The sequence below is a fragment of the Pristiophorus japonicus genome, chromosome 17 (assembly GCF_044704955.1).
Source record: "Pristiophorus japonicus isolate sPriJap1 chromosome 17, sPriJap1.hap1, whole genome shotgun sequence".
Lineage (NCBI taxonomy): Eukaryota > Metazoa > Chordata > Chondrichthyes > Pristiophoridae > Pristiophorus > Pristiophorus japonicus.
In genome coordinates, this window is record NC_091993.1 from 32,259,392 (window position 1) to 32,281,176 (window position 21,785).

The 21,785-nt window shown below is 52.0% G+C and overlaps 1 protein-coding gene across 1 annotated transcript in view; it reads right to left on the reverse strand.

The window, feature by feature from the left end:
* The window catches only part of rasgrf1 (Ras protein specific guanine nucleotide releasing factor 1), a 124,178-nt gene that overhangs the window by 45,476 nt on the left and 56,917 nt on the right, over nucleotides 1–21,785 (reverse strand). Inside the window, exons 2-3 of the mRNA XM_070859340.1 lie at nucleotides 11,742–11,848; nucleotides 1,341–1,488 (exon numbers count right to left, since the gene is read on the reverse strand). Of these exons, the coding sequence (XP_070715441.1) occupies nucleotides 1,341–1,488; nucleotides 11,742–11,848 (255 nt within the window). The remainder of the gene's footprint in view (nucleotides 1–1,340; nucleotides 1,489–11,741; nucleotides 11,849–21,785) is intronic.

The window sequence follows — 21,785 nt, forward strand, 5'->3', positions numbered from 1 at the left end:
AGATGAAGCCTCGGTTTAACGTCTCATCCGAGAGATGGCATCTCCGACAATGCGGCGCTCCCTCAGTACTGCTCCTCCAACAGTGCGGCGCTCCCTCAGTACTGCCCCTCCAATAGTGCGGCGCTCCCTCAGTACTGCCCCTCCGACAGTGCAGCGCTCCCTCAGTACTGCCCCTCCGACAGTGCAGCGCTCCCTCAGTACTGCCCCTCCAACAGTGCGGCGCTCCCTCAGTACTGCTCCTCCGACAGTGCAGCGCTCCCTCAGTACTGCTCCTCCAACAGTGCGGCGCTCCCTCAGTACTGCCCCTGCGACAGTGCGGCGATCCCTCAGTACTGCCCCTTCGACAGTAAAGCACTCCCTCAGTACTGCCCTTCTGACAGTGCAGCGCTCCCTCAGTACTGCCCCTCCGACAGTGCAGCACTTCCTCAGTACTGCCCCTCCGACAATGCGGCACTCCCTCAGCACTGCCCCTCCGATAGTGCGGCACTCCCTCAGCACTGCCCCTCCGACAGTATTGCACTCCCTCAGTACTGCCTCTCCGACAGTGCAGCTCTCGCTCAGCACTGCACTGGGAGTGTCGGTCTAGATTTCTGTGCTCAGGTCCCTGGAGTGTGGCTTGAACCCACAGCCTCCTGACTCAGAGGCGAGGGTGCTGCCCACTGAGCCACAACGGCGACTGTTTTCAGAGCGCGGGATCACTGAATGTATCCCACGGTTCCATTGCCTCTTCTGGCACCTGCACCATGTGGTGATCCGCCGCTTGCGAGGCAAGAGGTGTCAGGTTATTTGACTGTGGGGGCGTCACCTTTGATCTCCATCTTGTTCCCATCCAACATTCCCACAGATGGATGCTCCATTGCAATCGGAAGTGAGAACCTGATTTAACTCACAACTTACACCATTCCCGACTGAGATTGTGGAGGAAACCAGCTAAATAAAGCAGCTGTCCCAGCCTGCTCAATACCTCGTTTAACAACCCCAGAATAACCTCCGCCCCACATGCAATATATTTGCTTCATGGATTCTTTGCTTAAGAATTCATAGCAACACATTGCTATTAAGAACTAGTTGGTTTATTAACAAAGGTTTAGCAATCACACTACACATTACCAGTTCATCCACCAGGCTCACAACCACCTGCCCCATCGTGGATCCCCCGAACCCAACTGGCTGGGGTTTTATTGAGTCTTGTGAACATCACGTGACTGGCTAAGCCACTCACAATGCAACAGCCCCACTGATCTGTGAGTGTACATTATACCACGCTTGCCAGAACTGATGTCCCTCACATCGATCAGCACACAGGACAAAGAACAGACCTGGGCTGTGTCTTATCGTACCTCAGCTTTCAGTCGCTCCACTTCAATCTCCTGGTCTTCGATTTGGTGTCTGAGTCGTTTGGCGACGGTTTTCTCTGTCTCTACGATCTGCAGTAGGTGCAGGTATTTCTGCATCAAGGACTCATGTTCCGTCGCAAGGTTCCTGTAACTGTTGCAAGAAAACGGCCATTACCCGATCGAATAAATGTGAAGACAGAGCTTGGGTTTCTGACCTCAGACACAACGCCGACATTGGACCATGGGAATTGCTGGTTGCAAAAAGATCGAGCTCCATCTAGTTCGCCTTCTCCCATCCTGATACAACAACAATGAGGTTGTTCACCAATCACAGCAATCAATCTCGATCAAAAACAGATTATCTGGTCATTACCACATTGCTGTTTGTGGGAGCTTGCTGTGCGCAAATTATCTGCTGCATTTCCCACATTACAACAGTGACTACACTCAAACAGTACTTCATTGGCTGCAAAGCACTTTGGGGATGTCTGGTGGTCATGAAAGGCGCTATATAAATGCAAGTTTGTCTTTATTTCTTTCTATCTATCAATGAGTCACAATGTCATGATCCGATGAAAACCCCAGTGGGGGAGAACTTTGAGAAGCAGAGGCTTGTGTCATACAACAACCATTGGGAAACATTGAATTCATTAAAACAACATAACTAACATGTTGCGGGATCATCGGTCCAGATACAGGACCAGAAGCAAAGCCTCCTGCCCATGGATTCTCCTGAGGGATCGCTCCTGAACCGTGCACCGTGTCAGCTAAACACGGTTCTGCACACATTTAATACAACTTCTCTGCTTCTATCCTGATAGAAATAAACCCCAATGCTCGGCTTGCTTTAGTTAGATGGAGAGATGGAGAGATGGAGAGATAGAAAATAGGTGCAGGAGTAGGCCATTCGGCCCTTCGAGCCTGCACCACCATTCAATAAGATCATGGCTGATCATTCCCTCAATACCCCTTTCCTGCTTTCTCTCCATACCCCTTGATCCCCTTAGCCATAAGGGCCATAGAGAGAGAGATAGATAAAGAGATAGAGAGAGGGACGGATGGACGGACGGCCAGACAGACGGACGGATGGACTGACAGGAGTCTGGATTTTACGTGGTGTATAATCTGTTCCTGTGCAGGCACCAGCGAGAATGGCAGATGCGGAGTGTGAGTGTGATGCGGGTCGCTCGTGTTTGGTGATGTTCATGTTCCACCGGCGATGACCGTGAGCCAAAATGGTGAGGTAATCCTGGCACTCTACAAATCATTGGTGCAACTGCACTGAGAACACGGTGTACAGTTCTGGGCACCAGAGCACAATAAGCAGATTGCAGCTGTTGGAAGGATATAGAAGGGAGCTTCCAGAATATTTGAGGGGATGGTGGGATTGGATTATGAGGAGCAATTATGTAAATTGGACATGTTCTCACTCCAAAGGAGAAGGTTGGGAGTTGACAGGATTGGTAGTTTTAGGATTCTAAAGAGACTAAATATCGACCATGATAAGCTGTTTCACCGTGTCCAGAACAGTCGAACAAGAGGACATAGCCTGCGCTTTAAGTGCGGGCAATTCAATACTAACCTGCGGGAACATTATTTCAGTGAGCGAGTGGTGAATCTATGGAACAGGCTCTCTGGGGAGATGGTGGAAACAGTTAGTATTTCTCCATTCAAATTAAAATTAGATAGATTTCTTTCAGAAAATAGTATTTTGGGATTCAGAATCTGAGTCATTTGAGTTGTGACGTGTAGTGAGTGTAGCGTGCTTGGGAGGAACAGGGAACTTTGTACTACTGGAGATTTTCCTCACCTCACGTCTGGCTCTGGTGTAGACTCACTGATAGAGATTGATCGCTGTGATTGGTCAACGACCCCATTATCATTGGATCATGGGACAGAATTATAGAATGATACAGCACAGGAGGCCATCCAGCCCATCGTGCCTGTGCTGGCTCTTTGGTAGTGCTATCCAATTAGAAAAAGAAAGAAAAAAAGACAAACTTGCATTTATATAGCGCCTTTCATGACCACCAGACATCCCCAAAGCGCTTTGCAGCCAATGAAGTACTTTTGGAGTGTAGTCACTGTTGTAATGTGAGAAATGCATCAGTTAATTTGCGCACAGCAAGCTCCCACACACAGCAATGTGATAATGACCAGATAATCTGTTTTAGTGATGTTGATTGAGGGATAAATATTGGCCAGGACACCGGGGAGAACTCCCCTGCTCTTCTTCGAGATAGTGCCGCGGGATCTTTTACATCCACCTGAGAGAGCAGACGGTGCCTCAGTTTAACGTCTCATCCGAAAGACGGCACCTCCTACACGGGCCAGCCCACACTGCGATATGTGTGCGCACTAGGTCCATGCAGCAGAGCAGGTCTCCAGTCGTCCTGGTTAACCCTTGCCACTGTACCAAGGCCTAGTTGTGCAACGGCCACCACACGTTAAAAAAATCCATGCACAGGCATCTTCCACCCCCTCAACTGAAGTTCAGGACCTGGAACATTGGATCCTTCATTGAAACATCTGTGAACTCATTTGGAAGCAAGTCATCCTCGTTCGAGGAACCGCCTATGATGATGACTTCCTCAGTGTCAGCCTAGATTTTTGTGTTCAAGTCCCTGGAGTGGGACTTGAACCCACAACCTCTGACTCAGAGGCGAGAGTGCTGCCCACTGAGCCACAGCTGTCACTGGATGTTAGAAGGCGAATCAGATGGACCCTGGTATTTTTCGGTCCAGTGATTCCCATGTTGTGTTAAACCAACAATTATTTTCTCAGGCTGGGTACGAACAACTGCGCAGAAACGTGTAGAGCGACACATCGCCTCATTGCAACTCTGCCATCCACACACTCCCGTCTAATTCACGCCGACTGGTGGCTGCATTCATAGAGTCTCTCAGACTAGCAACCACATTCACACAGATATTAATGGCGCTAATTATAAACCTCACAGCACTGGCACATTAACCACCCGTATGCTGCAGTCCTGCCACTGATTCTCAATAAAGTGCCTTTATTTTATGATTCTCCTCTCCTATGTTGGCTGTGCTGCAGTACAGCCCCCCCCACCCCCCCATGGTTACCCCCCAAAACCTCTCCCCGGTGACCTCCAGCCATGGGGTTAAGGAAGGAAACCTGCGACTATACCCGCTCTGGGCCTATTACAAGAATGATGTGCCTTCCCCCCGATCACAGACCTCCCCGTTTGTCCTTTCCCCCCTTCCCCCGATCACAGACCTCCCCGTTTGTCCTTTCCCCCCTTCCCCCGATCACAGACCTCCCCGTTTGTCCTTTCCCCCCTTCCCCCGATCACAGACCTCCCCGTTTGTCCTTTCCCCCCTTCCCCCGATCACAGACCTCCCCGTTTGTCCTTTCCCCCCTTCCCCCGATCACAGACCTCCCCGTTTGTCCTTTCCCCCCTTCCCCCGATCACAGACCTCCCCGTTTGTCCTTTCCCTCCTTCCCCCAATCACAGACCTCCCCCTGTTTGTCCTTTCCCCCCTTCCCCCCGATCACAGACCTCCCCGTTTGTCCTTTCCCCCTTCCCCCGATCACAGACCTCCCCGTTTGTCCTTTCCCCCTTCCCCCGATCACAGACCTCCCCGTTTGTCCTTTCCCCCTTCCCCCCGATCACAGACCTCCCCGTTTGTCCTTTCCCCCCTTCCCCCCGATCACAGACCTCCCCATTTGTCCTTTCCCCCCCTTCCCCCCGATCACAGACCTCCCCGTTTGTCCTTTCCCCCTTCCCCCGATCACAGACCTCCCCGTTTGTCCTTTCCCCCCTTCCCCCGATCACAGACCTCCCCGTTTGTCCTTTCCCTCCTTCCCCCAATCACAGACCTCCCCCTGTTTGTCCTTTCCCCCCTTCCCCCCGATCACAGACCTCCCCGTTTGTCCTTTCCCCCTTCCCCCGATCACAGACCTCCCCGTTTGTCCTTTCCCCCTTCCCCCGATCACAGACCTCCCCGTTTGTCCTTTCCCCCTTCCCCCCGATCACAGACCTCCCCGTTTGTCCTTTCCCCCCTTCCCCCCGATCACAGACCTCCCCATTTGTCCTTTCCCCCCCTTCCCCCCGATCACAGACCACCCCGTTTGTCCTTTCCCCCTTCCCCCAATCACAGACCTCCCCATTTGTCCTTTCCCCCCTTCCCCCCAATCACAGACCTCCCCGTTTGTCCTTTCCCCCTTCCCCCGATCACAGACCTCCCCGTTTGTCCTTTCCCCCTTCCCCCGATCACAGACCTCCCCGTTTGTCCTTTCCCCCTTCCCCCGATCACAGACCTCCCCGTTTGTCCTTTCCCCCCTTCCCCCCGATCACAGACCTCCCCGTTTGTCCTTTCCCCCTTCCCCCGATCACAGACCTCCCCGTTTGTCCTTTCCCCCTTCCCCCCGATCACAGACCTCCCCGTTTGTCCTTTCCCCCCTTCCCCCCGATCACAGACCTCTCCGTTTGTCCTTTCCCCCTTCCCCCCGATCACAGACCTCCCCGTTTGTCCTTTCCCCCTTCCCCCCGATCACAGACCTCCCCGTTTGTCCTTTCCCTGCCTCTCCCACTTCCCATACATTTCAGACTTTTCCCAGTTCGGACGAAGGGTCACAGATCTGAAACGTTAACTCTGTTTCTCTCTCCGCAGATGCTGCCTGACCCGCTGCGTGTTTCCAGCAGTTTCTGTTTTTATTTCAGGAAAGATGAGATTGCACTGGAGAGGATGCAGAGGAGATTTACGAGGATATTGCCAGGACTGGAGAATTTTAGCGATGAGGAAAGATCGGATGGGCTGGGGTTGTTTTCTTTGGAACACAGGAGGCTGAGGGGAGACCTTATTGAGGCGTATAAAGCTAGATAGAACGGATAGGAAGGACCCATTACCGGTCAATAACCAGGGGTTGTAGATTTAAAGTAATTGGTAGGAGCTTTAGAGGGGATTTGAGGGGAAATGTTTTCACCCAGAGGATGGTGGGGGTCTGGAACTCACTGCCTGAAAGGGCGGTAGAGGCAGAAACCCTCACCACATTTAAAAAGTACTTGGATGTGCACCTGAAGTGCCGTAACCTGCAGGGCTACGGACCGAGAGCAGGAAAGTGGGATTAGGCAGGATGGCTCGTCGGCCGGCACAGACATGATGGGCCGAATGGCCTCCTTCTGTGCCATAAATTTCTATGATTCTATGATTTGATACGTGACTCCAGTCCTCCATCAGCGTGGTTGAATTTTGACTGCCCCGCTGAACTGGCCTAACAAGCTCGTTTTCACAAACGGTACAAGGTGGTCCAACCAGCACCCTCTCAGGGCAACTTGAGATGGTCGATAAATGCTGGCCTTGCCAGCGACGCCCACATCCCGGTAGTTCACCTCAACTTTTCAGTTTTAATACACATGAGGATCTGTTGAATCACACGCATCGCAGAAGAGATATGAAGCTTCAGCGGGAGGGTTGTAAGTCGCAGGGAGAGTTGATTGACGCAAAGGGTTGATGTCGTTCCTTAAGGTCAGAGTCAGAATCTCCTTCTGGTATGTGCTTTATTTGCTTGAGTGGCCAATTATTTGGCAGAGATGACTAACAATGTCCAGGAAGGCTTTTAGTAGTCATAGAAACCAAAGGCCCCCCAGGGTCAGGCTCCAAAAGTAGGCCTGCCACAATTGCATAAACAAGTCAAGGGCCTTGCTGCCGAAACCAGTCAGCCCCCCACAAGGTTCGAGTGCTCAGTTACGTGACATTTTTCGATGTGTGTTTCTGTCTGTTGAGAAGCAGAGTTTGGTGTTGAGCTGTTGAAGCAAACATTGAAAAGGCTTAAGTGAAATGCTTGGGTCAAAAGACTTCAACTGTTTTTTTTGTTGTTGTGTCAGTCAGTTTAATCTCGGGAGTGGTGAAGCTTTTAGAAACAATAATCAGGGACAATATTAACAGTCACTTGGACAAGTGTGGATTAATTAAGCAAAGGCAGCACTGATTTGTTAAAGGTAAATCATGTTTAACCAACTTGATTTGAGTTTTGTGATGAGGTAACAGAGAGGGTTGACGTGGGTGCGTGGATTTCCAAAAGGCGTTCGACAAAGTGCCACATAACAGGCTTGCAGCAAAGGTGAAGCCCATGGAATAAAAGGGACAGTGGCAGCATGGATACGGAATTGGTTCAGTGACAGGAAACAGAGGGTAGTGGTGAACGGCTGTTTTTCAGACTGGAGGAAGGTATACAGTGGTGTTCCCCAGGGGTCAGTACTGGGACCATTGCTTTTCTGGATATATATTAATGACTTGGATGTGGGTGTACAGGGCACAATTTCAAAATTTACGGAGGACACAAAACTTGGAAATATAGCGAACAGTGAGGAGGCAAGGGATAGACTTCAAAATGACAGACAGGCTGATGGAATAGGCAGACATGTGGCAGATGGAATTTAATGCAGAAAAGTGTGAAGTGATACATTTTGGTAGGAAGAACGAGGAGAGGCAATATAAACTAAAGGGTACAATCCTAAAGAGGGGGCATGAACAGGGAGACCTGGGGGTATATGGGCACAAATCATTGAAGATGGCAGGGCAGGTTGAGAAAGCAGTTAAAAAGCAGACGGGATCCTGGGCTTCATAAATAGAGGCATAGAGTACAAATCAAGGAAATGATGATGAACCTGTATAAAACACTGGCTCTGCCTCAACTGGAGTATTGTGTCCAATTCTGGGCACCGCACTTTAGGAAGGATGTGAAGGCCTTAGAGAGGATGCAGAAAAGATTTATGAGAATGGTTCCAGGGATGAGGGACTTCAGTTACGTGGATAGACTGGAGATGAGGGGGTTACCTTATGATGATAGATTGAGTAGGCTGGGTCTTTACTCGTTGGAGTTCAGAAGGATGAGAGGTGATCTTATAGAAACATTTAAAATAATGAAAGGGATAGACAAGATAGAGGCAGAGAGGTTGTTTCCACTGGTCGGGGAGACTAGAACTAGGGGGCACAGCCTCAAAATATGGGGGAGCCAATTTAAAACCGAGTTGAGAAGGAATTTCTTCTCCCAGAGGGTTGTGAATCTGTGGAATTCTTTGCCCAAGGAAGCAGTAGAGGCTAGCTCATTGAATGTATTCAAATCACAGGTAGATAGATTTTTAACCAATAAGGGAATTAAGGGTTACGGGGAGCGGGCGGGTAAGTGGAGCTGAGTCCACGGCCAGATCAGCCATGATCTTGTTGAATGGTGGAGCAGGCTCGAGGGGCTAGATGGCCTACTCCTGTTCCTAATTCTTATGTTCTTACATTCTTATAAGCTGGGGTTGTTCTCCTTGGAGCAGAGAAGGTTGAGAGAAGATTTGATCGAGGTGTTCAAAATCATGAGGGGTCTGGACAGAATAGATAGAGAGAAACTGTTCCCATTGGTGGAAGGGTGGAGAACCAGAGGACACAGATTTAAGACAATTGGCAGAAGAACCAAAGGCGACATGAGGGAAAACATTTTATGCAGCGAGTGGTTAGGATCTGGAATGCGCTGCCTGAGAGGGTGGTGGAGGCAGACTCAATCGCGGCTTTCAAAAGGGAGTCGGATAAGTACCTGAAGGAAAAAAATTGGCAGGGCTACGGGGAAAGGGCGGGGGAGTGGGACTGGCTGAGGTGCTCTTGCAGAGAGCCGGCACGGGCTCGACGGGCCGAATGGCCACCTCCCGTGCTGTAACCGTTCTATGGTTCTATGATTCAAAGCACGGGTTAGATGCATGGTAAAGCTTGTAATCTGCACTAATGTAACACTGTTGGTGCCCCGACTAAATTTGCACACCGGCCACCCTCACAGCCACTGTGATGGACAGCAACATCAGAAATAAGAACAGGAGTCGGCCATTCGGCCCCTCGAGCCTGCTCCACCATTCAATACGATCATGGTTGATCCAATCATGGACTCAGCTCCACTTCCCTGCCCGCTCCCCTTAATCCCTTAATCCCTTATTGGTTAAGCAACCCTCCAGTGCCTCACATGAGAGGACATTCTGAGCGAGCCCTTTGAGAGGGAGTGCTGGCAAACTATTTGACAGTGGTGGCTATTACATCTGAGCAGGCTTCTCTCCTCACGCAACGATCCAGCCGGATGCTTTTTATCCCTATCCGTTCTCGGGATGTGGGTGCAGCTAAGGAGGCCCCCAACCCGAGATGTTCCTGGAAGGACTCCCTTGGACTCTTGCTGTGCTGTTTCTGTATTCCCGGTGTGGAGCAGGAGGTCGCCTTCCATCCGAGCCCCAACGTTCCTCCTGACTCCTTCGACCCTTGGGAAACTGAAGAGTTTTGGGGTTCCGCTCGACTACACGTTCCAAACTCTCCGGTAATTGGCAAAACAACCAGAGGCGACATGCGGGAAAACACTTTACACAGCGAATTGTAATAATGAAAGACTTGCATTTATATAGCGCCTTTCACAACATCGCAAAGCATTTCACAGCCAATGTAGTATCTTTTTTGAAGTGCAGTCACTGTTGTAATGTAGGAAACACAGCAGCCAATTTGCGCAAAGCAAGCTCCCACACACAGCAATATGATAATTACCAGATAATCTGTTTTAGTGATGTTGATTAAGGGATAAATATTGGCCCCAGGGATAACTCCCCTGCTCCTCTTCGAAATAGTGCCGTGGGATCTTTTATATCCACTTGAGAGGGCAGAAGGGGCCTCGGTTTAACGCCTCATCCAAAAGACGGCACCTCCGACAGTGCAGCGCTCCCTCAGTACTGCCCCTCTGACAGTGCAGCACTCCCTCAGTACTGCCCCTCCAACAGTGCGGCGTTCCCTCAGTACTGCCCCTCCGACAGTGCGGCACTCCCTCAGTACTGCCCCTCCGACAGTGCAGCGTTCCCTCAGCACTGCACTGGGAGTGTCAGCCTAGATTTTTGTGCTCAAGTTCCTGGAGTGGGCCTTGAACCCACAACCTCCTGACTCTGAGGCGAGAGTGCTGCCCACTGAGCCACGGCTGACAGTTAAGATCTGTTGCGATCGGGAACGCGCTGCCCGAAAGGGCGGTGGGAGCAGATTCAATAGTAACTTTCAAAAGAGGAATTGGATAAAAAGTTGAAAAGGAAAAATGTGCCGGGCTGTGGGGAAAGAGCAGGGGGGAGTGGGACTGATTGAATCGCTCTGTCACAGAGCCGGCACAGGCACGATGGGCCGAATGGCCTCTGCCTGCGCTGTGAGATTCTGTGATTCTGTAAAGGCACTGTATGTCAAACAGACCAGAAGCATGCGGTTCCATCCCCACTGCGTGCCTGATCCCCGCTGGTGCTTGGTGAATGAGGGCAGGGTGGGGTGAGGGGGTTCCTCTGCCAAACACAAGGAATGGGCGTTTGGCTGAGGCACGGGATGGGCTGAATGTGCTCACGGGCAGAAAACCATCAGAAGTCAGCACCTCAGGGTGGGAGCCGAGAAAATAGCAAAAAATTCTGCACAAGTCCGGTCCCATAACTCTTTTCTTCCCTTGACGTTGCTCTCAATTTATTTTATTGTTAAATATCTACATGGCCAAGAGAGTGCTGACGTTCACCAGTCACTGAATGAGGCTACGACTCCCTCTTCTATTCCCTCCAGTCTGACTCGTTTTCTCATTCATTGCAGTCACAGTTAACTTGCCCCCAGCCTATCGCACTTTTAGCCAGTCCACCCCTGGAGAGTGCCCACACAGCCCGATGATCTCCCCACACCACCACCCCCTCCCCTCCCCCCAGCCCACCCCCCTACAGCCCACCCCTGGAGAGTGTCCACTGTCCACACAGCCCGATGATCTCCCCCACCTCCCGCACCCTCACCCCCCTCAGCGAGCACAAGGGCTGATGGGTGAGCGGGACTTAGTGCGAGTTAGGACATGGGGCAGTGAGCAGAGGGGGTGATGGGTGAGCGGGACTTGGTGCGAGTTGGGACACAGGGCACAGAGGGTGAGGGGTGAGCGGGACCCGGTGCGAGCACAAGGAGTGAGGGGTGAGCAGGACTCAATGCGAGCACAAGGGGGTGAGGGGTGAGCGGGACTCGGTGCGAGCACAGGGGGTGATGGGTGAGCGGGGCTCGTGCGATTTAGAACACAGGTCAGCGAGCACAGGGGGTGATAGGTGAGCGGGACTTGGTGCGAGTTAGGACACGGGGCAGCGAGCACAGGGGGTGATGGGTGAGCGGGACTCAGTGCGAGTTGGGACACGGGTCAGCGAGCACAGGGGGTGATGGGTGAGCGGGACTCAGTGCGAGTTGGGACACAGGGCACAAGGGGTGAGGGGTGAGGAGTGAGTGGGACGGTGCGAGCACGGGGGGGTGAGGGTTGAACGGGACTCGGTGCGAGTTGGGACATGGGGCAGCAGAGGTTTAGATGAGCTGAGGTTTACGGAGAGTTGAGGTGTGAGGCCGGTCAGGAGAGCACGGGAACAGTCGAGGCAAATCCTACCTTGCGTGACCGATCGCTGCTACCCAATCGTCACAATCCTTCACATCCTCGGTCCTCAGCTCCACAGCTTTCTGAGCATCGTGACCAAAGTTAATTGTGAAGTAATACTGTGGAAAGCAAAGGAAAAAAAATATATCGATGAGGTAACGATCTATGGTCCCTGTAATGTATTTGCTTCATGGGTCCTTTGCTTAAGAATTCACAGCAACACATTGCTATTAAGAACTAGTTGGTTTATTAACAAAGGTTTAACAATCACACTACACATTACCAGTTCATCCACCAGGCTCACAACTGCATACCTCATCGTGGATCCCCCGAACCCAACTGGCTGGGGTTTTATTGAGTCTTGTGAACATCACGTGACTGGCTAAGCCACTCACAATGCAACAGCTCTACAAACCTGAGTGTATACTCACTGCGTACATTATAGTCACGAATCCTGGTTGGACGTACCCGAGGAAGTTTCATCAGATGGCCGCCCACCTCCAATCGCACCGCCCCCACACTCCTGCCATTGGTCGCCCGACATGTCCATCCTCGTGGAGCCCCGCCTTCCCACAGCAAATCGTAAAGCGCACAAACTCTTCATAAACTCATTGGACGATTCTGGACTGTCAGCCAAACAGCCTTCCTTCCCTCCCCAGCCCCCCCATCTCCAATTGTTAAATAAAAAGTGTTCATTGAAAATGAAAAAACACACACAAGTTTTTTCTGTGATTTTTGTCCCATGTTTTCGCTTGCGGGGGTGTGGTGGAGATTGTTCTTCAATCCCCGGAGACCCCAGGCCAGTCCGGGAGAGTTGGTGACCCCTGTAAGGATCACTCCAGGGGAAAACATGCAAGCAAGTCAGGAATAAAAAGAGAAGTCAGGTGGGACACACGCCCAGGGGTGAAATTGTAAAATAAATTAGCACGGAAAGCCACTAAAGCTTTCACAGTGTACATCGGTTCAGTAAACAAATAGAGCCTCTGTGTAAAGTCAAAGAAAGGTTCTGTAATGTACGCACTGTGAGTATGCTCGCAGGTTTGTGGAGCTGTTGAGTTGGGAGTGGCTTAGCCAGTCACGTGATGTTCACAAGACTCAATAAAACCCCAGCCAGTTGGGTTCGGGGGATCACGATGGGGGGCAGGTGGTTGTGAGCCTGGTGGATGGAGCGGTAATGTGTAGTGTGATTGTTAAACCTTTGCTAATAAACCGACTAGTTCTTAATAGCAATGTGTTGCTGTGAATTCTTAAGCAAAGAACCCTTGAAGCAAATACATTTCAGATTCCGTTGCTACATTAACCTGGTCTCCCAGCGTGATTCCATCATTTAATGAAAGTGCTACTTTGAGCTGGTCTGAAAGCCTGAATCTGATAAATGCTTTGCTGGCTGAATTATATCGAGCAAAGCCTATTCACCGTCCTCTCCCACCCCCACACCTGCCTTGCTCTTCAAGTCAGGTGTGTTTGAAATAGGCGCAACTTGTTTTCCAGCAATGTATGAATTCATAGCCCTAAACCAGTAATAATTCAACACTAATTATATTCAAACATCAACACGGTGTAGAGGATAACTGGCCTGGCAAATGGAAGATTGCACTGGTTTGGTAAAACAGCTCTTCTGACATTGGGGCGTAAATGAAATGTTGGAGTACGTCACACAAGGGACCACTCCACACCCAGCCCATGCTCTTCCTGATTAAGCAATGCTCTACACTGGCTGTACATGGATAAAAGGTTCCTTTCTAAAGGGCATACTCGTAGAATAAGGGGTCGCCCATTTAAGATGGAGATGAGGAGAAATTTCTTCTCTCAGAGGATCGTGAATCTGTGGAGTTCTCTGCCCCAGAGAGCTGTGGAGGCTGGGCCATTGAATATATTCAAAGCTGAGATAGACAGATTTTTGAACTGCAGGGGAGTCGAGGATTATGCGAAGCAGGTGGATAAGTGGAGTTGAGGCCAAGAGCAGATCAGCCATGATCTTACCGAATGGTGGATCAGGCTCGAGGGGCCAAATGGCCGACTCCTGCTCCTATTTCCTGTGTTCTTTCCCTATCACTGAATTTTCACTTTCATCAACACAAATCTATTCCTGTCAGAGAAGGATAACAGGCTCTCAGCTACAGAACTTTAATCAACAAAGGTGAGCCTCCAGCCATCAGATACCAGCGTCAGGTGTCTGCAAGACCATAACTGCAATACTCGCTCACAACTGCAGAGAACAGTGCTGCATAAAGCTAGCGAGCGAGTGTGACAGTGTGGTTAACCAGAGACATAGAGTGCGACTGTTAAGTCAACTAGAGAGAGGCTGACCTGATAAAGGTTTTAAAATGATGAAAGGTTTTGATACAGTGGATACAGAGAGAATATTTCCACTTGTGGAGAAGAGCATAACTAGAGGCCATCAATATAAGATCGTCACCAAGAAATCCAATCGGGAATTCAGAAGAAATTTCTTTACCCAGAGAGTGGTGAGAATGTGGAACTCGCTGCCACTGGGAGTGGTTGAAGCGAATAGTATCGATGCATTTAAGGGGAGGCTGGACAAGCATATGGGGGTGAAGGGAATAGAGGGTTATGCTGATAGAGTTAGATGAGGAAAGACGGGAAGAGGCTCGAGTGGAGCATAAACGCTGGCATGAACTGGTTGGGCCTGTTTCTGTGCCGTATATCCGATGTTAACTAGAGAGAGAGTGCGACTGTGTGAATGTAACTGAACAGCATGAAGGAAAAAGATCAGAGCTGTACAGTATCACTGAACCAATGCAATCTGGTTCGACACCATCCAGGACAAAGCAGCCCGCTTGATTGGCACCCCATCCACCACCTTCAACATTCACTCCCTCCACCACCGGCGCACCGTGGCTGCAGTGTGTACCATCTACAAGATGCACTGCAGCAACTCGCCAAGGCTTCTTCGGCAGCACCTCCCAAACCCGCGACCTCTACCACCTAGAAGGACAAGGGCAGCAGGTACATGGGAACACCATCACCTCCACGTTACCCTCCAAGTCACACACCATCCTGACTTGGAAATATATCGTCCGTTCCTGCATCATCGCTGGGTAAAAATCCTGGAACTCCCTCCCTAACAGCACTGTGGGAGCACCTTCACCACACGGACTGCAGCGGTTCAAGAAGGCAGCTCACCACCACCTTCTCAAGGGCAATTAGGGATGGGCAATAAATGCCGGCCTTGCCAGCGATGCCCACATCCCAGGAACAAATTTTTAAAATAGCTTTATTTGTGAAAAGCTTCTGGATAAGGAGATGTTCGCAAATGCACCAGAGATGGTAGCTCACCGCACTGCGGACGGAATTGTTTTGAGCTTAGTTGAAGAATGTTATTGGGAAAAATCAAAGACCAGCTCAATTACCTGTTGTCTTGTCTGAGAAGTTTTCTGTAGCACAATGTGGGGATAGAGAGAAGGACTAAGACTAATGTGGAGAAAGGATATAATTAAAATAAAACACCGATTGGAGTTCGTCCAATGGTAGCAGCAGTTTTTAACATCTTGCCCAGGCACTGCAGCAAATCACATGACAGGATATTTTAGTGTCATGTGAGCAGGCCAGGCAGCCAATGGGCGCAGAGATGCCCAAACCTCCTCTGCTTATTTCTCGCTTTTACGTGTTATGTCAACGCAGGTTAAATCGTCCCTGGGTAATGTCGGAATATTCAACAGGAAAATCCCAGCTCTCCCAGGAAGGGGGGTATGTGACGTTCGTGTCTCTCACACATCGACCTGCATCGTCATCAACAGGAACTTATGTTGCCTGCATTGTCGACACGGTCATCCTCCCGTGGATGGGGTGCACATCATCAACAACAGCGTGCATTTATATAGCGCCTTTAAAGTAGTGAAACGTCTCAAGGCACTTCACAGGAGGGTTCTCAGACCGAGCCACATTCGAAGATATTAGGACAGGTAACGAGGGAGGTTTTAAGGAGCGTCTTAAAGGCGGAGAGAGAGGTGGAAAGGGGGGAGAGGTTTAGGCAGGGACTTCCAGAGCTTGGGGCCCAGGCAGCTGAAGGCACGGCCACCGATGGTGGAGCGATGGAAGTCGGGGGATGAGCAAAAGTTGGAGGAGCGCAGATAACTCGGAGGGTTGTAGGGGCTGGAGGGGGTTACAGAGATAGGGAGGGATGTAGTGGCTGGAGGAGGTTACAGAGATAGGGAGGGGTGTAGGGGCTGGAGGAGGTTACAGAGATAGGGAGGGGTGTAGGGGCTGGAGGGGGTTACAGAGATAGGGTGGGGTGTAGGGGCTGGAGGAGGTTATGGAGATAGGGCGAGGTGTAGGGGCTGGAGGAGGTTACAGAGATAGGGAAGGGTGTAGGGGCTGGAGGGGGTTACAGAGATAGGGAGGGGTGTAGGGGCTTGAGGAGGTTACGGAGATAGGAAGGGGCATAGGGGCTGGAGGAGTACAGAGATAGGGAGGGGTGTAGGGGCTGGAGGGGGTTACAGAGATAGGGAGGGGTGTAGGGGCTGGAGGAGGTTACAGAGATAGGGAGGGGTGTAGTGGCTGGAGGAAGTTACAGAGATAGGGAGTGGTGTAGGGGCTGGAGGGGGGTTACAGAGATAGGGATTGGTGTAGGGGCTGGAGGAGGTTACAGAGATAGGGAGGGGTGTAGGGGCTGGAGGAGGTTACAGAGATAGGGAGGGGTGTAGGGGCTGGAGGAGGTTACAGAGATCGGGAGGGGTGTAGGGGCTGGAGGAAGTTACAGAGATAGGGAGGGGTGTAGGGGCTGGAGGGGGTTATAGAGATAGGGAGTGGTGTAGGGGCTTGAGGAGGTTACAAAGATAGGGAGGGGTGTAGGGGCTGGAGGAGGTTACAGAGATAGGGAGTGGTGTAGGGGCTGGAGGAGGTTACGGAGATAGGGAGGTGTGTAGGGGCTGGAGGTGTACAGAGATAGGGAGGTGTGTAGGGGCTGGAGGAGGTTACAGAGATAGGGAGGGGTGTATGGGCTGGAGGAGGTTACAGAGATAGGGAGGGGTGTAGGGGCTGGAGGATGTTACAGAGATCGGGAAGGGTGTAGCGGCTGGAGGAGGTTACAGAGATAGGGAGGTGTGTAGGGGCTGGAGGAGGTTACGGAGATAGGGAGGTGTGTAGGGGCTGGAGGAGGTTACAGAGATAGGGAGGTGTGTAGGGGCTGGAGGAGGTTACGGAGATAGGGAGGGGTGTAGGGGCTGGAGGAGGTTACGGAGATAGGGAGGGGTGTAGGGGCTGGAGGAGGTTACGGAGATAGGGAGGGGTGTAGGGGCTGGAGGAGGTTACGGAGATAGGGAGGGGTGTAGGGGCTGGAGGAGGTTACGGAGATAGGGAGGTGTGTCGGGGCTGTAGGTGGTTACAGAGATAGGGAGAGGTGTAGGGGCTGGAGGAGGTTACCGAGATGGGGGGTGGGGGGTGTAGGGGCTGGAGGAGGTTACGGAGATAGGGAGGTGTGTAGGGGCTGGAGGGGGTTACAGAGATAGGGAGGGGTGTAGGGGCTGGAGCAGGTTACAGAGATAGGGAGGGGTGAAGGAGCTGGAGGGGGTTACGGAGATAGGGAGCTAGAGACTACCCTTGGGCATCCTCTTCCCTGACTTAAAACCTCAGAAGGAATAGTTCCTGTGGTGTTTGGGGCTTCCCAATGGTAATTATCTTCAGAAACATCTCAACTACACAGCCTGCGCGAACCTTGAACTTGCCTTTTTTCTCCCAACCGTCTTAGAAATCCATAGATTTACTTAAGCAGCTGGAGAAAGCTCTGTCAATATAATTCTTTTGCCGGGACAATCGGCACACGAGCAGAGAAAAATCAATGGCATTTGAAAAAGCCAGACGGTTAGGGAGCATTGTGCTGGCAGATGAAAGGAAGTGTGCAGGGAACATTCTCGGGTGAACTCTCGGCCTGCTGCTGAGGAGAATGCTATTTTCCCGTCAATAACGGCCACAGTGATTCATGCTGGGAATAAAAAGGCTGAAGGGGCTTTGTACAGAGAGGGATAATAGCAGATTGCAGTCAGGGCAGACAATATTTATAGCACAAGGCTACACATTCTGTCATTCAGGGACATGTGACAGGAAAAGAAAACCATGAATGGGTAAAGAGATTGTTACATTAGCAACAGAGGTCCTGTTCCACATCTCCTCAGCACTGCCCAATATCGATCACCACTGTCAGAGAACCATAGAACCAGAGAAATTTACAGCATGGAAGGAGGCCATTCGGCCCATCGTGTCCGTGCTGGCCGACCAAGAACTATCCAGCCTAATCCCACTTTCCTGCTCTCGGTCCGTAGCCCTGTAGGTGACGGCACTTCAAGCGCACATCCAAGTACTTTTTAAATGTGGTGAGGGTTTCTGCCTCTGCCACCCTTTCAGGCAGTGAGTTCCAGACCCCCACCACCCTCTGGGTGAGAAAATATCTTCTCAACTCCCCTCGAACCCTCCTATCAATTACTTTAAATTTATGCCCCCTGGTTGTTGACCCCTCTGCTAAGGGAAATAGGTCCTTCCTATCCACGCCCCTCATAATTTTGTACACCTCAATAAGGTCTCCCCTCAGCCTCCTCTGTTCCAAGGAAAACAAACCCAGCCTATCCAATCTGTCCTCATAGCTAAAATTCTCCAGTCCAGGCAACATCCTTGTAAATCTCCTCTGTACCCTCTCCAGTGCAATCACATCTTTTCTGTAATACGGTGACCAGAACTGCACGCAGTACTCCAGCTGTGGCCTAATTAGTGTTGTATACACTTCAAGCATAACCTCCCTGCTCTTGTATTCTATGCCTCGGCTAATAAAGGCAAGTATTCCATGGGATATGTGACATAAGAATATGGAGCCTCTTGAGCCTGCTCTGCCATTCAATAAGATCGATCTCAGCTCCACTGGATGTGGGCGTCGCTGGCAAGGCCGGCATTTATTGCCCGTCCCGAATTGCCCCTCGAGAAGGTGGTGGTGAGCCGCCATTTCAGAGGGCAGTTAAGAATCAACCACATTACTGTGGGTCTGGAGTCACATATAGGCCAGACCGGGTAAGGACAGCAGATTTCCTTCCCTAAAGGACATTAGTGAACCAGATGGGTTTTTACGACAATCCGGTAGTTTCATGGTCACCATTACTGACACTGGCTTTTTATTCCAGATTTATTTAATTAACTGAATTTAAATTCCCCAGCTGCCGTGGTGGGATTTGAACTTGTGTCTCTGGCTCATTAGTCCAAGCCTCAGGATTACTGGTCCAATGCCCCTCCAACAGTGCGGCACTCCCTCAGTACTGCCCCTCCAACAGTGCGGCACTCCCTCAATACTGCCCCTCCGACAGTGCGGCGCTCCCTCAATACTGCCCCTCCGACAGCGCGGCGCTCCCTCAGTACTGCTCCTCCGACAGTGCGGTGCTCCCTCAGTACTGCCCCTCCGACAGTGCGGCGCTCCCTCAGTACTGCCCCTCCGATAGTGCGGCGCTCCCTCAGTACTGCCCCTCTGGCACTCCCTCAGTACTGCCCCTCCGACAGTGCGGTGCTCCCTCAGTACTGCCCTTCTGACAGTGCTGTGGGTGCAGGAGGACGATGGCAGCAAAGAGTGACGTCATCAAGGTCCAGGTCGGTGATTGGAGCGTGGACAGTTACAGCAGGAGCGGCGAGGTCGGGTCAAAGGAGGGGCGAGAGATTGTAGAGGGAAGTGATCGGGGTCCCAAGAGAGGTGCGAGTTCGGGGCCGGAAGAGACGAGAGCCCAGGGGCAGCATGGGCCAGCCCACATTGCGATATGTGTGCGCACTAGGTCCGTGCAGCAGAGCAGGTCTCCAGTCGTCCTGGGTAATCCTTGCCACTGGACCAAGACCTAGCTCTGTCGAGCCCGTGTGGTGGCTGATGTGCAACGGTCACCCCACGTTAAAACAATCCACGTACAGGCATCTTCCACCCTTCAACATGTAGTTCGGGATCTGGAATATTAGGTCCTTCATTGAAACACCTGTGAACTTATCATTTTTTGGCGTGGAAGCAAGTCATCCTCGTTTCGAGGGACTGCTTATGATGATGATGATGATGATGTTGCTCCCTCAGTACTGCCTCTCCGACAGTACTGCCCCTCCGACAGTGCGGCCCTCCCTCAGTACTGCCCCTCCGACAGTGCGGCGCTCCCTCAGTACCGCCCCTCCGACAGTGCGGCGCTCCCTCAGTGCCGCCCCTCCAACAGTGTGGTGCTCCCTCAGTGCTGCCTCTCCAACATTGCGGCGCTCCCTCAGCACTGCCCCTCCGACAGTGCAGCACTCCCTCAGTACTGCCCCTCCAACAGTGCGGCGCTCCCTCAGTGCTGCCCCTCCGACAGTGCGGCGCTCCTTCAGTGCTGCCTCTCCGACATTGCAGCACTCCCTCAGTACTGCCCCTCCGACAGTGCGGCACTCCCTCAGCACTGCCCCTCCGACAGTGCGGCACTCCCTCAGCACTGCACTGGAGTGTCAGCATGGACTTTGTTGCTCAAGTCCCTGGAGTGGGCATTGAACCAATAAACCTTTTGACTCAGAGGTGAGAGTGCTGCCCACTGAGCCACGGCTGAAGAGTCCTCTGCCGTCCTGTGATAAAATAATAATTGTTGATAACTGTCCTGTTTTACATTAACTTAATTTATGCAAGAATGGTGGGGAGGGTGCCCACGGTCTGAATCCATGACGACGTCACAGTGCAGGCACACGCTCCTCTTCGCCGAGCGTTGGGCGGATTGTATTCTCTTCAAGTGAGGTGACCGTTTGTGGAGCTGATGTACACCACACTGTGTGAGCTGCTCACGGTGCATTCATTAATATGTCTGCTCTTTCTGTAAACACAGGCAGCGTGCGGTTGATGACATCGCCGTCCCACCGCCGGCGATAATCCGCGGCTCCCCGGCTGTGTCGCGCGGTTGGGCAGCGGGTTTACCGAGGGGTCACTTGCCCTTTGCACACGCAGCAATTTGGCACAAAGGTGTGCAATGCACGCTGGTGCTCGAACCTCACCCGGCCTCAGCCCGGTGCCCAGAATCGAGGGGGGGTAGGTCTTGGGCATCACCCATCAGGCACAGGGAACTCATCCCGTGCCCCCCACATACCCCACCCGCCCACATGCCCCGTGCCCCCCCCCCCCACACGCCCAGCCCTGAGCAGGCCTCAATCTCTGCGCCCATTGTCCCCAAAGCTCTCCACCCCTGAGGGTTATCTCGCCTCCTGTCCGGGGCTGTTGTAGACCCATTGGGAGGGATTTTCGGCTTTGCTCTTTTCGGGCGGTAATGGGAACAGTTTGCACCTCAGTCAGCAAAATTCACCCGCTGGACCCTGAGTGTGGGGTGGGCGATAAGGGATGCGTTGCATACCTCTCTCGGGGTGCTAGGCCAGCTGAGTATGGGACAATCCCAAGCTAAACAGCCGGCCTGGGAGTTTCTGAGAGAGGCCTGGCGGGGGGGGCGCGGGGGAGAAAATGTGAAAAGACAGTCCCAATAAATAACTCATGCCACCACAACATAAATCACAAAAATGTAATCACACTTACTTGAGGCGGGAGTACGTCCCTCTCTGCGGCCGCTACAGCTCGGACAGGCGTTCCCACCAGGGGGCGCTCTATGCGCGCTGCGGGTCGGGCGGGAGCCAGAAATCGGCCGGTGTCACACCCAGGGGGCGTTACACACCGGCTCACCTCTCCCGGGCGGTAATGCTCTGCGCCCCGCCCAAACCGGCCCCAAATACCCTGGCGGGGCGCTGGGAGCTGGCCCCCCGCCCGGGAGAGCTCACTGCCACCATTGCCGCCCCACCGGGGCAAAAACAGAGGCGGACAGCACCGGAAAATCCCGCCCATAGATAGAGATTCATCGCTGTGATTAGTCAACAACTTCATTATCATTGGATCGTGGGACCACCAGGGAGGGAGAAGTTGAACTAGAGGGGACCTCAGTCATTAACGGACCGGCAGTTGTGATGTTCCTATTGCCCATGTGTTTGTGGAGAGAGATGAGATTGAGGGATACTGTGAAAAGGCAACTCGGTGAGCTAGTCTACCAAATAACACAGCTTTGTGGGTTAATCGTTAATCCTGTTCCGAGAAAT